Source organism: Populus alba, chromosome 17 (genome assembly GCF_005239225.2).
Source record: "Populus alba chromosome 17, ASM523922v2, whole genome shotgun sequence".
Classification (NCBI taxonomy): domain Eukaryota; kingdom Viridiplantae; phylum Streptophyta; class Magnoliopsida; order Malpighiales; family Salicaceae; genus Populus; species Populus alba.
The window spans coordinates 1,345,865-1,358,559 of record NC_133300.1 but is presented as its reverse complement, the minus strand read 5'-3'; the positions used below and the strand labels follow the sequence as shown (position 1 = coordinate 1,358,559).

Here is a 12,695-nt window from a genome sequence, read left to right as displayed (position 1 = left end):
GCGTGATATTTGTATTTATTTATTATTTTTTCACTGTAATTCTTTTGATGTATATTAATATAAAAGTTTTATGTGTGTGTGTATATATATATATATATATATATATATATATATATATATATATATTAAGAGATATATATATATATTAATTTTTATGTATATATATTAAGAGATATAACAAGAAAATATTTTATTAATAAATTCAAGTAGAATTACTTTCATCAGTATTTACATTTATATTTGTAAATATATATTTAGTCACCTAAGTCTACCTAATTTTTATGATAAGTCGAACCTCTAGCCGGTATATATATATATATATATATATATATATATTGAGTTTTCATTGTTTGGAAATATATAGATGGAAAAGAAAAGAGAACAAGTAATATGATATTATTTTGACTTTATATATTATCCTTACTAAATAAGAGTTGAGCATGACAAAATTGATGTTTAATAATTGTTATTTTGGAGGATATATGTTCGAATTTAAAAAATGGAAATGGTTAATCTTCTCCTTTTCTTATATAACGAGGTGAGTTTCCAATTTCTCTTTAATTATATCTCTAATTTTGTTGATTTAATTTTAAATAAAATATGTTTCTCTAATATATTCTGTCATTTATTTTTCAGAAGAAAGTGATATAATCTACATATGAAATATTTTGATATCTAAAATACCTTTTATTAAAAGAATCAAGAAAAGAAAAAACCAAGTTAATGATAAGAAATAGATTGGGTCACTGTTCAGTAAATGGGGTTTTGGATTTTTAATTTAACAAACTCATACTATTTTATATTTAATTTTTATAATAAAAATAAAAATAATGAGATTTAAACTTATGACCACTTGATTATTAAGACTTTAATATCATATCAAAGAACCATCTTAACTCAATAATTTAAACTGTTAAATAAAATTTTAAAATATAATTTATATTATTCTGTCATTTATTTTTCAAAAAAAAGTGATATAATCTACATATGAAATATTTCGATATTTAAAATACTTTTTATTAAAAGAATCGAGAAAAAGAAAAAACCAAGTTAATGATAAAAAATAGACTGGGTTAATGTTTAGTAAATAGGGTTTTGGATTTCCAATTTAACAAACTCATACTATTTTATATTTAAATTTTATCATAAAAATAAAAATAAAAATAAAAATAATGAGATTTGAACTTATAACCACTTGATTATCAAGGCTTTAATATTATATTAAAAAACCATCTTAACTTAATAATTTAAACTATTAAATAAAATTTTAAAATATAATTTATATTATTCTCTAACATATTATAATCAGAATCAACCGTATTGCTAGAGAAATTAATGGCTGGTTCATTGCAGAGAAATTAGAGAAAATCTATGATATGTTTAAATCTATCCTGTACATAAACATGTTTACAATTAGTAAAGTAATTCGGCAACGGTGGATGTTCACGGAGCAGCCAATTTCATTTATATATTAGTTTTAGCCCAAGATGTCGGGATGTGTGTTCTTGATGGCCATCAACATTTTGCATACTTCAACCATTGTTGGCCTTCGATTTGGAACAGGCTGAATACAGTTACAGGCAACCTTCAGGAAATAAAGGACTTCACGATCGAATCCTTGACCGAGCAGCGATTTGTCAACCGCACAATACAGTGCAGCCGAGACAGTACTCAACAGACAATTGTTTTGCACTAACTTGCCTTCTAGACTGTGATAAAATCCACTGTTATTGAAAGGATCTTCTCCTGTAATCAACTCGAGAAGAAGAACACCAAGCTGATGGACATCTCTTTTGGTCAAATCCCATTCACTCATCTCAATGTTTGCCATGAAGATTCTGGCATTTGAGGTCATGATGTGCATTGCCCTTCCAAAATTGGATATCCTTGGTTCGAAGTTTTTGTCAAGCAAGATGCAACTTGAGCTCAAGTTAAGATGAGCTAGTTGAAGGGTATTATGATTGTGGAGCCATGCCAAACCCCTTGCTATCCCAGCTGCGATGTTAACCCTAAAATGCCACTCCATGATCTTAGGCTCGCCTTTCAGAGGATGTAACCAATCGTAGAGATTCCCATTTGGCATGTATTGGTACACCAAAAGCCTTTCCCTCGATTCCAGGCAGAATCCCAAGAGTGGAACTATGTTCTTATGCGTAAACCTGCCCAGAATCATTAACTCAGACAAGAATTGCTTTTCCAAATGTTTCAGGTCAAATAATCTCTTCACGGCAGTGAAACGAAGATGAGGGTGCGCTGCCTTATATACTGTCCCCGTCTTTCCAACTCCGATGACTTTGCCTCTGTCGAAACTGTTGGTTGCTTTCTGTAGTTCAGCAAAACTGATTCTTGCGATCGACATCTGATCTAACGACGAAATCTGTGAATGAAATAATTAATCGATGACCTGTTATAAATTGACATGAACAAAGTTGATTTCGAGCTAGCAATAGAAACACCAAATATATGATGAGAGGAAAATCTTATGGGGATACCTGGATGTCGGCTTCTTTTCTCTTCTTCTCTTGCCTTTCCATCAAAGATGTCATCATTGGTGTCTTCATCATGACCTTGTTCCTTTTCCTCTTGTTGAGACGAGCCCAAGGCACACAATAGGACAGGTAAATAGTTAAAATGGAAACTGCAGAAAATACATAACCTATTACAAACCCACTTTTGAATGAAGAATCGACCTTCGTCCAGGGCGCTTTGCTGGGTACCGAGGACAGTCTGCCACCAAGCTCATCGTCACTTGCGTTGTTCTCTTGCAAAGAACTGTATCCAATATTGCTAGCAACACTAAGGGAAAGAGTCAGAAGAAGAGCTAGTTTTGCATTAAGAGCCATTTGCACATAAGAAAACAGCTAACAAAAAAGACTACAAATTTCACGAAGAGTGATGAGAAAACAACGTCCAGAAGTCATTCTTTCCATGGAAATTAAATCAGACTTCCTGGAGCTTTCTACTACTAATAGAATTCACAGGTGGGTGCATAATGTTTGATTTCTTCAAAGGCGGCGTTGCATCAACAAAGAATATCTAAATGCAACGGACGACGTCACATCAATACTATTCCTCTGCGTAAAACGAAAGTTGAGCAATGGGAAAAAAGGAAAAAAAGAGAGAAGAGATTCGTATTCGTATTCGTGCGAACCAACTTGCAGTTGCAGAAATTAAAGCTGGGTCCTGTCCCGAGTCTTGGACAAGTTGTTTTGATGTATCTGAAAATAGTTGATAGGGACGCGTGTCAAAAATTTAAGTATAATAAGTTCTTTGGTGTTAAACGAGTTTTTATATAACTATCATATTTATCAAATGATGTTCTCTAAAGTTTAGCAGTAAAATTAGGGCTGAGAAACTTTAATTTCTTCCTTTAGAATTCCAATTTTTAAACTTGATAATCCATAATTTCTTTTTTTATTGTTATACGTCAAAAGTACTAGCATGAAAATTATTATTCCTCATTTATGTCAGAAATAAACTAGCTAGAATAAAAGGAGTTCAATGGAGAGAATGGACTGCCAGGTTCAATTCTTCAAGTCAACAAGAAAAGTCTTTCTGCATTAAATCCATGTCTAGCTATAAGCATGTCCGCAAGAGAGAAGGGTCGCTTCGTTGCAATTAGTGCAGAAAACTTCCATGTTCATCAGCAGGAGGACATGGACCTTCAACTCAAGTTAGACGTTAAGCAGCATTAGTATTTTCGCAGTAATGGTTTGACATCTTGCTGTAGTTTTTGGTTTTAAAGCTTACAAGAACTTTGAATTGGAAGATCATTTCTGTTCTCAAACCTATGAAGGACATAAAAGACGGAATTATGATTTGGGTTTGTACTTTGTATTATAATACAAGCACGAGCACATAGCACAGAGAGTTAGTTCTTGTGTTGTGAGATTTATGGCTGCATAAGCCCCATAATTGATGATGCTAGAAGAACTTCCAAGAAGTATAAGAAAAATGAAGCCAGGAAAGACCTAGTCTGGGAGCAGTTGAAGGTGAAATGGGAGCAGTTGAAGACCTGAAAGCCATATCCTGACTTCTGCTGTTGTTTTCAAGTTTACCAAGAAATGGGAAAAAAGCAAGTCTCCTGCCACAAAATTCAAGTTTCTGTACATGCTGGTCCACCAGAGAGATAATATCAGATCATGCTTCCTTGAGATTTACGTAGAAAATTTCATATGTGTCACAATTATCAGATTTCAATGTAAAGTTCTCTGTATTTTCATTGATTCTGAAAGGAAGAATTCAGTCCTATAAATACATGTAAATAATCCCTAATTTGTAGTCTATAATCCCTGATTTGTAATCTATAATAAATACAATAAATACAATATATTCTGTTACAATTTGGTTGCCATATATTGTTGATATTCTTGCCATATACATTGACATCCCCCCTCAAATTGATGCTGGTCGATCAAGAAGCATCAATTTGTCAATCATGAGTTAATGTCGAGGCCGAGACAAGGCCTTCGTAAAGACATCAGCGGTCTGATGCTCGGTGGAAATATGAGGTAGTGTAAGAATATTATGATCAAGAGCTTCACGAATATAGTGACAATCGACTTCAATATGTTTGGTGCGTTCATGAAACACAGGATTAGTAGCAATCTGAATAGCACTTGTGTTATCAGCATGAAGAGGTGTAGGAGTGTGCTGAGGAAAACCAAGTTCACGTAGCAAACCCTGGAGCCACACAATTTCAGAACATGCGGAGGACATAGCTCGATACTCAGATTCTGTGGAAGATTTTGAGATTCGGTCTTGCTTTTTGCTTTTCCATGAAATTAAAGCATTTCCAAGAAACATACACCACCCAGTAACAGACCGACGTGTATCCATGCACCCTGCCCAATCTGCATCACTATAACCTGTTAATTGTAATGAATTATCAGCAGGAAAAAATAATCCTCGCCCAGATGTGCCTTTAAGATAGCGAAGAATTCTTCGAACAGCAGCTAAATGAGGTTGACGAGGAGCCTGTAGAAACTGACTGACTTGTTGTACTGCAAAAGAAATATCTGGTCGAGTAATGGTTAGATAATTCAAACTGCCCACTAATTGCCGATATATGGACGGATCAGGTAACAGGTCACCATCATTCTGACAAAGGTTTAAATTAAGCTCAAGAGGTGTAAGAACGCTATTCCCTGATTCAAGACCGCCCAAGAGAAGAATCTCTTGGGTGTATTTGTGCTGATGTAGAGAAATCCCATTAGACATAGAGTGCACCTGGAGACCAAGGAAATAGTGAAGATGTCCCAGATCCTTCATATGAAACTCACTGTTAAGAGAATGCTGTAAATCCTCAATGAGTGGAATGTCAGATCCTGTAATGATAATATCATCCACATATACCAGAAGAGCAACAATACCAGTAGTAGTTTGCTGAAGAAACAGAGAGGAATCATATTGGCTCTGAATAAATTTAAGTTTCAGAAGAGTAGTGCGAAATTTTTCAAACCATGCCCGGGGTGCCTGTTTTAGACCATACAGGGACCGTTTCAACCAGCAGACTTTATCAGATGGGTGAGTAAACATACCAGGAGGAGGAGTCATATAAATATTCTCTTTCAGATCTCCATGTAAAAATGCATTTTTTACATCCATTTGACGAAGTGGCCATCTCTTGGAAGCAGCAATTGCCATAATGGTGCGTATGGTAGTCATTTTAGCCACAGGTGCAAAAGTCTCCTCATAATTAATACCATATGCCTGACAATTTTCAAGAGCCACCAACCGTGCTTTATATCGTTCCACAAATCCATCAGGTTGGAATTTAATAGTGTATACCCATTTGCAACCAATAGGTTTAATACTGGTAGGACAAGAAACAATATCCCATGTGTGATTATCCTGAAGAGCCTGAAGTTCCTCTTTCATGGCCTGTTGCCAACATTCTTGGGTACAAGCCTGCGCATAAGTCTTAGGCACAAAAGTACTATCAATAGTGGTTGCTGAGTATCCATACCTGTTTGGGGCACGTGAAACTCTAGTTGATCGTCTTAGTTGAGTGGAATGATCAGATGTCGGTTCCGTGTCCGGAAGGGGCAAAGTGGATGGTGGATGACGTCTTTGATATACAATTCCTGGCTTAAAACGTTCAAAGATATGAGATGGACTATCATCATCAAATGTAGGAAGCTGGATAGGAGTGGATTCTGTAGAAGGACAAGACGGGAAAAAATTCTGATTTTCAAAGAAAATCACATTTCGAGAGATACAAATTTTATGAGCATTTGCATCATAACATACAAACCCTTTATGAGAATTACTATATCCTAGAAAAGCACAACGAGCAGCTTGGGCTGAGAGTTTATTACGTTCAGTAAATGGTAAGTGAACAAAACAAACACACCCAAAAACATGGAGAGAATCATACTCAGGAAGAACACCAAATAAAATAGAGTATGGAGATGCAAAGTTTAGAACTTGAGAAGGCAAACGATTGATTAGATGAACGGCTGTGGATAGAGCTTCTACCCAAAATCGAGTAGGTACTGAAGAATCAATTAATAAAGTGCGAACAACATCTAAAAGATGACGATTCTTACGCTCAGCAAGTCCATTTTGTTGAGGAGTGTAAGGACAAGATCTTTGAGAGAGAATCCCTTTGTTTATGAGATATTCTTGAAATTCTTTGGACACATATTCCCCCCCGGAGTCAGAACGAAGTATTTTAATATGAGCAGAAAATTGATTTTCAACAAATACTACGAAAGTCTGAAATGTTGAGAATACATCAGCTTTAGATCGGAGAAAATATATCCAAGTGAAACGACTGAAATCATCAATAAACGTGACAAAATATTTATACTGAGCATGAGAGATAACAGGACTTATACCCCATACATTCATCCAAGGTGGGTACTGGACTTCGGTTGATCAAGCTAGCTCTCACAGCCTCAAATTCTGGCCGGAGCTTCATCAAGAACTGGTCCCTCTGGCTCTCGGCATAAACAAGGTATAGTGCTTCTAAACTATCCTTCGGTATTTTAGAGTAAATTATGCCAGTATATTCACTCCATAGGTTTAGAAATCCAGCATAGAATTGTTCAATTGAAAGATTACCTTGTTTGTAATTGGCAATACCCATTTCGACCTGAAATTTTTGAGCCGAATTGTTCTGGGAATAAATGCGTCTGAAATAGTCCCAAATCTCCTTCCCTGTGCCAAACGATCGAAGATTGTTGATCATATGGGGTTCAACAGACCCCAGTATCCAGGAGACAATTTTCGCATCCTTGGTAGTCCATATACCCAGCTCCTGTGATTCGGTTGGTGCTGGTGAAGATCCATCAAGATGCCCCCATAATTCCTTCCCTTTAACAAACATACGAAACTGAAACTCCCAACTGGCATAGTTTTTGCCATTGAATCGAGTAAGAAAAGCCTCTCCAGACATCCTAGGAGTCTCAAGAAAAATATCACCAAATACTGATGAATTCAATCTATAGACTTAAGAAAAGAACAAAAGATCTAGATTAGAGAATAACCGGCTCTGATACCATGTCACAATTATCAGATTTCAATGTAAAGTTCTCTGTATTTTCATTGATTCTGAAAGGAAGAATTCAGTCCTATAAATACATGTAAATAATCCCTAATTTGTAGTCTATAATCCCTGATTTGTAGTCTATAATAAATACAATAAATACAATATATTCTGTTACAATTTGGTTGCCATATATTGTTGATATTCTTGCCATATACATTGACAATATGAACAGGGAACTGCCTTCCATTGAAATTAATGATCGATTGAGCAATACCTGTCACTGTCTGTGGTTGCAGTCGGTGATCCTCTGGTGCTCACGGTGGCATTTGGCAGAAATCATGTTAATTACATACAAAATGCCATCTGCAACAATGTGAACATGAGAAGTTGTAATATATATATATGTATATAGTCTTTTGAGAAGCTAGGAACAAATTCTTTCACAAAGCAACAGCTTGGATCTGTTTACTTCGAGAATTTTGGTGACAAATGTATATATTTCTCAAGAATGCTTGATGCAGTGTTAGCCAACATGAGGAAATCAATGATTTCATTGCTGCGTGGGGAATGATCTCTCAGTACTGCAATCTGAACAAGCCTTAAGGTGTCCATAACTCGATGCATATTGTGTACAGACAAATTCGCATGCTGTTGTGATATGACGAGAGAGACTCTGATCAAGGATTTAAATTCACTGTATTGAATATTACATGAAATGTATTTATAATAGACCCAATTTAATAATTTTTTATTACTAACTCTAAAAAAAAAAAAAATCAAATATCTTAAAATTTGATTTTTCAATGGGATTTTCTTTTTTGAAAGATTCATTTTTTTTTTAAAAGGAGGACATGACATTCTATTTGAAAAAAAGAAAGAAAAGAAAAAGAAAAGTGGTTTCTTTTTCCTGTAATCCGATGCAAAATACGAACAAGCCCTAATATAATTCACAACGACGCCGTTTCCTTAACTTTAGAAAACACACTCCAAAACCTCACACTGCTAGAAGCAGAGGTCCCCTCCAAAGAACAGGAAAAAAAATGGCTCTATGGAGTAGAGCTCGCACAGCTTCTTCTTCCGTCTTCAACAGGCTCCTTCAACATCCCAACAACATGAGCAGCGCCAGCCCTGCTTTCCTCCGCCATTTCTCCACCGGTACTCCCCTTTCTTTTTCTTTCATTCACAGTTTTTAAATCCCAAGTTTTCTTATTATTAGATTCAGTTTATTTCTTTGTTTTTTGAATATCTTCTGGTAATCTTATTTGACTGATGAGAAGGAAAAGTGGGTTTTTTTTTTTTTTTTTGGGTGGGGGGGAATGGAGAAAGGAGTAGACTTTGTGGTGTCGAAATGGTTGACATGGTGAGTTAAGGCATTGAAAAAGATGAGGTTTTTGAGGTTTGGTTGCTGAAAAATGGAGAAGAGAAATGGGGATGGAATTGGTTTGCATTTAATTGTTGCTTTTTGCTGTTTCGGAAACGTGAAAGGGGAAAAAAAGAAAGAAGAAAACACCCCATTTTGATGAAGTCTTTATTAAGCTTATTGAAGAGAAGAGTTTCTTTTCTTTTCTTTTTTGCAGATAGTTTTTTTGGGAGGGAAATGAATGGGGGATTGAAAAAGAAGCAAACTTTGTGGTGTAAAGTGGTGACTTTGATTTGGTGATTTAAGACATAGAAAAGGATTTGTTAACTAAGAAAGATTTCTTAAGAATATATAGAGGGATAAAGGGAAGAGGAAAGTTTGGATTTTGTCATTGCCTTTCGTGTTCTTCTCTGCATAAAGAGGAGACATTCATTAAGTTATTCATGATGGGTTGATCAGTTTCTTTCTTATGATGTATTATTGTTAGCAGAGATGAGATTGCTCTTATTTGTTGCTTACCATAGATGTAGCTGGCAATACTAATTCAATGCGTGGTAACATGATGAAACAACTGCTTCACCTTGATATCAATTCACAAATTGGAAGTTGCATGCCTCTTGGTGCTATGCGTATTGGAACAATAATACATAACATTGAGATGAACCCTGGTCAAGGTGGGAAGTTGGTTCGAGCTGCAGGTACCAGTGCAAAGATTCTGAAAGAGCCATCTTCAACCATTACTGTGGTGCAGCTGCCTTCAGGTGTTGTGCAAAAGATTGATTCTCGGTGTCGGGCTACAATTGGCATGGTCTCTAACCCAAGCCACAAGGATCGAAAGCTTAGGAAGGCTGGACAGAGCCGGTGGTTGGGTCGAAGACCAACAGTTAGAGGAGTTGCAATGAATCCGGTAGATCATCCTCATGGTGGTGGTGAGGGTCGGAGCAAAAGTAGTGGGTCCTTGGGGAGGGTGTCACAAACGCCTTGGGGCAAGCCAACTAAAGGCGGGTATAAGACTGGTCCACTCAAGCGCAGAAAATAATTTTGCAGCCATCTTCTTTTGTTTGGCTCCTCTGTTTTGAATGCTGGTAGTTCCTGTGATCTCATCAAATAAATGTTTTAAGGTCAGGTTTTCTAAATCCATCAAATTGTTTACTGCCATGAATCTAGGATTGGTTCTATTTGTTATGTTCAGAAAAGAACATGGATGATAAAGAGTGTTTCATGTAGGCATCTGCAAATTTGCCCCTTTTGTTTTCTTTTGAACCTATCAATCTTGATCAGTGTTTCATATTGAATGTTTATGGATGAACACAAATTACCAGCTTGTGAACTGTTTTTTATGGATCCTAGATTTGCTTTTGCTTTTATCTTTGGTCAGTCCCTCCATTTGAAATGAAGTTTGAATGGGGTAGTGAGTGTTGAGCGATTTTTCTTTCCTTTGAATAAAATGGTTGCAGAAGAACTTTTTCAGATACGAGCAGTCACCACCCCCCTCTAATTCTAGAAAGTGTATAAATCTTATTGGAATTATGAAGTTCTATTTCCAGATATTTATAATCAAATGCACGGTTTTGCGATAGTCAAAGTTTGAAAATTTTTCTTGTTTTGCGATTTTTGACAAACTTCTTTGTTTTGATTGAATTTTGTAAAAAGATTTTTGTGCATAATTTGGATTACACATCAAACAATGTTTTGGAAGTTGATCTTTTGTTAGAGATACTTGGCTGCAAGATGGAAACTCAAAAAGATATGGAAGTTGGATTATCATGATGCATGATTTTCACATCTATTTTATAGTGAAGCCTTACAGACTCCATCCCAAAACCAGTTCATGTTCTGATATTCAACCATTAAGATTGAAATGCGAAAAAAAGGAATTTCAGAATTGCTAGTTTCAGAACTCTGGGATGCAGTTAGCAGCAAGGGAGCTTTTAAAAAAAAAACAGGATAAAAGTAGCTCCATGTTCTATTATCCATCATCAACCATACCATCCTCATCCCGGCCACATCGCATGCTTGTCTGAAACAGTTTATAGACTAATGCCACTATTCAATAAGGTATTGATCTCTTCAATTATTCTTACAGGTCTCATTAAGATATTTCTCGTTTATTGCAGTCGGTATGAACAAATTCAAACATGAACTGAGATGTGATTCTAAGTAATATCTTCATAAAAATCAAATACAAATGTTTTCTTAGCATGAATCATTACTTACCAGTCATTGTATTCAAGTAGACTTCATCTCTCTGTGATTCTTCAGCAGTGGAGTCCTCCACTCATGGCTGTACTTCTTAGTTCTTTCCTCAATAATGGCAAGCAAGATGCAAAATAGACAGCCATCTTTCTTGTAGTAGTCTTACTTTGCATGATCAAGCCATTCCTAATGTCCAATTTTTTTTTTTTTTGAAAAAGTAGAAGAAGAACGTGAGCAAAGCCCACTATCAATTTCCCTATTTCCCTTTTTGTCTTTGCCTAAGACATTTCAAAGCCACAAATGCTTTTCGGACAGATGTGCCTTTTTATTATTATTTTCAAAGTATTTTCTACTTTAAAATCACCAAAACTTTTGACTTGAAAGCAATTAGTTTGATGGTTTGCAAAACACTGTTCAAGACACAAAGGTAACAAAAAATAATAATAATAAAAAATCATACTATCCAACTTCTTATAATTGCAGGTGGCACTATCACAAGTCACATCCCTTAATTCCACTCACAAAAAGGTCACGGGGGCAATCAAGCTTTTAAAAAACATCCCTTCAATTCCATGTCCTTTCTTACTTTTTTTTTTTCTTTCCTCTCAAAACTCAATTAGGTTATCTACCAAGGTTTTGTTAGGTGAAAAGGATAAGTATAATAGCGTGTTAGTTAAAAGTATTTTTAAAAATATAATTTTTTTTTATATTTTGAAATTAATATATTTTTGATGTTTTTAAATTATTTTGATGTGCTGATCTCAAAAATAATTTTAAAAAAATATTATTAATATATTTTTTAAAATGAAAAATATTTTAAAATGCCAACCGTAACTACTCTTCTAAACACACATTAAAGCAAACCAATCAACTCCTCTTTTATATATATAATTTTGATATATATATATATTAAATCCGATCTAAATTACTATATCAATCTAATAAACTATTAATTTGATTTTCAGTTTGGGTTGATTTTCAAATAAAATTAGGTGAACTTGACTTGATATAATTGGATTAATTTATAATTATATCAAAATTTATTTTGATTTTTTTTATATAATAAAAATTTAAAATAATAATGTTTTAACTTTAAAAATATATTGAAATGATATAATTTATTTAACTCGTGACTTGAATTAACCTGTCTCATTAGTAACAGAGACTTTCAACAAAATAAATTTAATAACTTTATAGTTTTAACATGAATTAGCTTTTGTATATCAAAACTAAGTTATTTCTTAGATGCTAAAAGATGATAAAGTGAATAATACATCTATTCATCATCCGAGTTAAGCAATAACTTGAAAAGGAAAATTGGCTTGGAATACCGAGGGCTGCTCTATTGAGAGTTGGATTTTCTCGTCTGGTTGGTCATTGGGACCAACAATTGAATAGCATTTCTAACTTTTATGTTGCATGTGAGGAAGGCTATTCCACGTTTTAAAAAAAACTAGGTTTTTTTTTTAAAATATATTTTATTTATTTAATATGTTAATATTAAAAATAAATTTGAAAAATTATTTTATATTTCAATATATTTTTAAATAAAAATACTTTATAAATTAACTCTAGCATTTTAAAAAACTAAAAATACAATCTAAAAGGTGCAGCCTAACTAGTCAGATAATAAATTTACTTTTA

At 34.4% G+C, this 12,695-nt stretch overlaps 2 protein-coding genes across 2 annotated transcripts; one reads left to right on the top strand and one right to left on the bottom strand.

The window, feature by feature from the left end:
- Positions 1-1,343: 1,343 nt before the first annotated feature.
- LOC118060430 (probably inactive leucine-rich repeat receptor-like protein kinase At5g48380) lies at positions 1,344-2,885 on the bottom strand. The gene is made up of 2 exons (XM_035073653.2): positions 2,493-2,885; positions 1,344-2,377 (listed from the first exon to the last, which is right to left on the bottom strand). The coding sequence occupies exons 1-2, from the start codon at positions 2,841-2,843 to the stop codon at positions 1,478-1,480; spliced, it is 1,251 nt and encodes a 416-aa protein (XP_034929544.1). The 5' UTR covers positions 2,844-2,885; the 3' UTR covers positions 1,344-1,477.
- A 5,630-nt stretch (positions 2,886-8,515) lies between these two features.
- On the top strand, positions 8,516-10,179 carry LOC118060436 (large ribosomal subunit protein uL2my, C-terminal part-like). The gene is made up of 2 exons (XM_035073662.2): positions 8,516-8,650; positions 9,380-10,179. Exons 1-2 carry the CDS (start codon positions 8,536-8,538, stop codon positions 9,892-9,894), a joined length of 630 nt encoding a protein of 209 aa, XP_034929553.1. The 5' UTR covers positions 8,516-8,535; the 3' UTR covers positions 9,895-10,179.
- Positions 10,180-12,695: the final 2,516 nt, after the last annotated feature.

Bases quoted from the DNA above. Each gene is read 5' to 3' on its own strand.
- LOC118060430 (XM_035073653.2), bottom strand. From the start codon at position 2,843: ATGGCTCTTAATGCAAAACTAGCTCTTCTTCTGACTCTTTCCCTTAGT. The intron at 2,378-2,492 runs GTATCCCCATAA...TTTCATTCACAG, and splicing joins GAAAAGAAGCCGACATCCAG to ATTTCGTCGTTAGATCAGAT.
- LOC118060436 (XM_035073662.2), top strand. From the start codon at position 8,536: ATGGCTCTATGGAGTAGAGCTCGCACAGCTTCTTCTTCCGTCTTCAAC. The intron at 8,651-9,379 runs GTACTCCCCTTT...TGCTTACCATAG, and splicing joins CCTCCGCCATTTCTCCACCG to ATGTAGCTGGCAATACTAAT.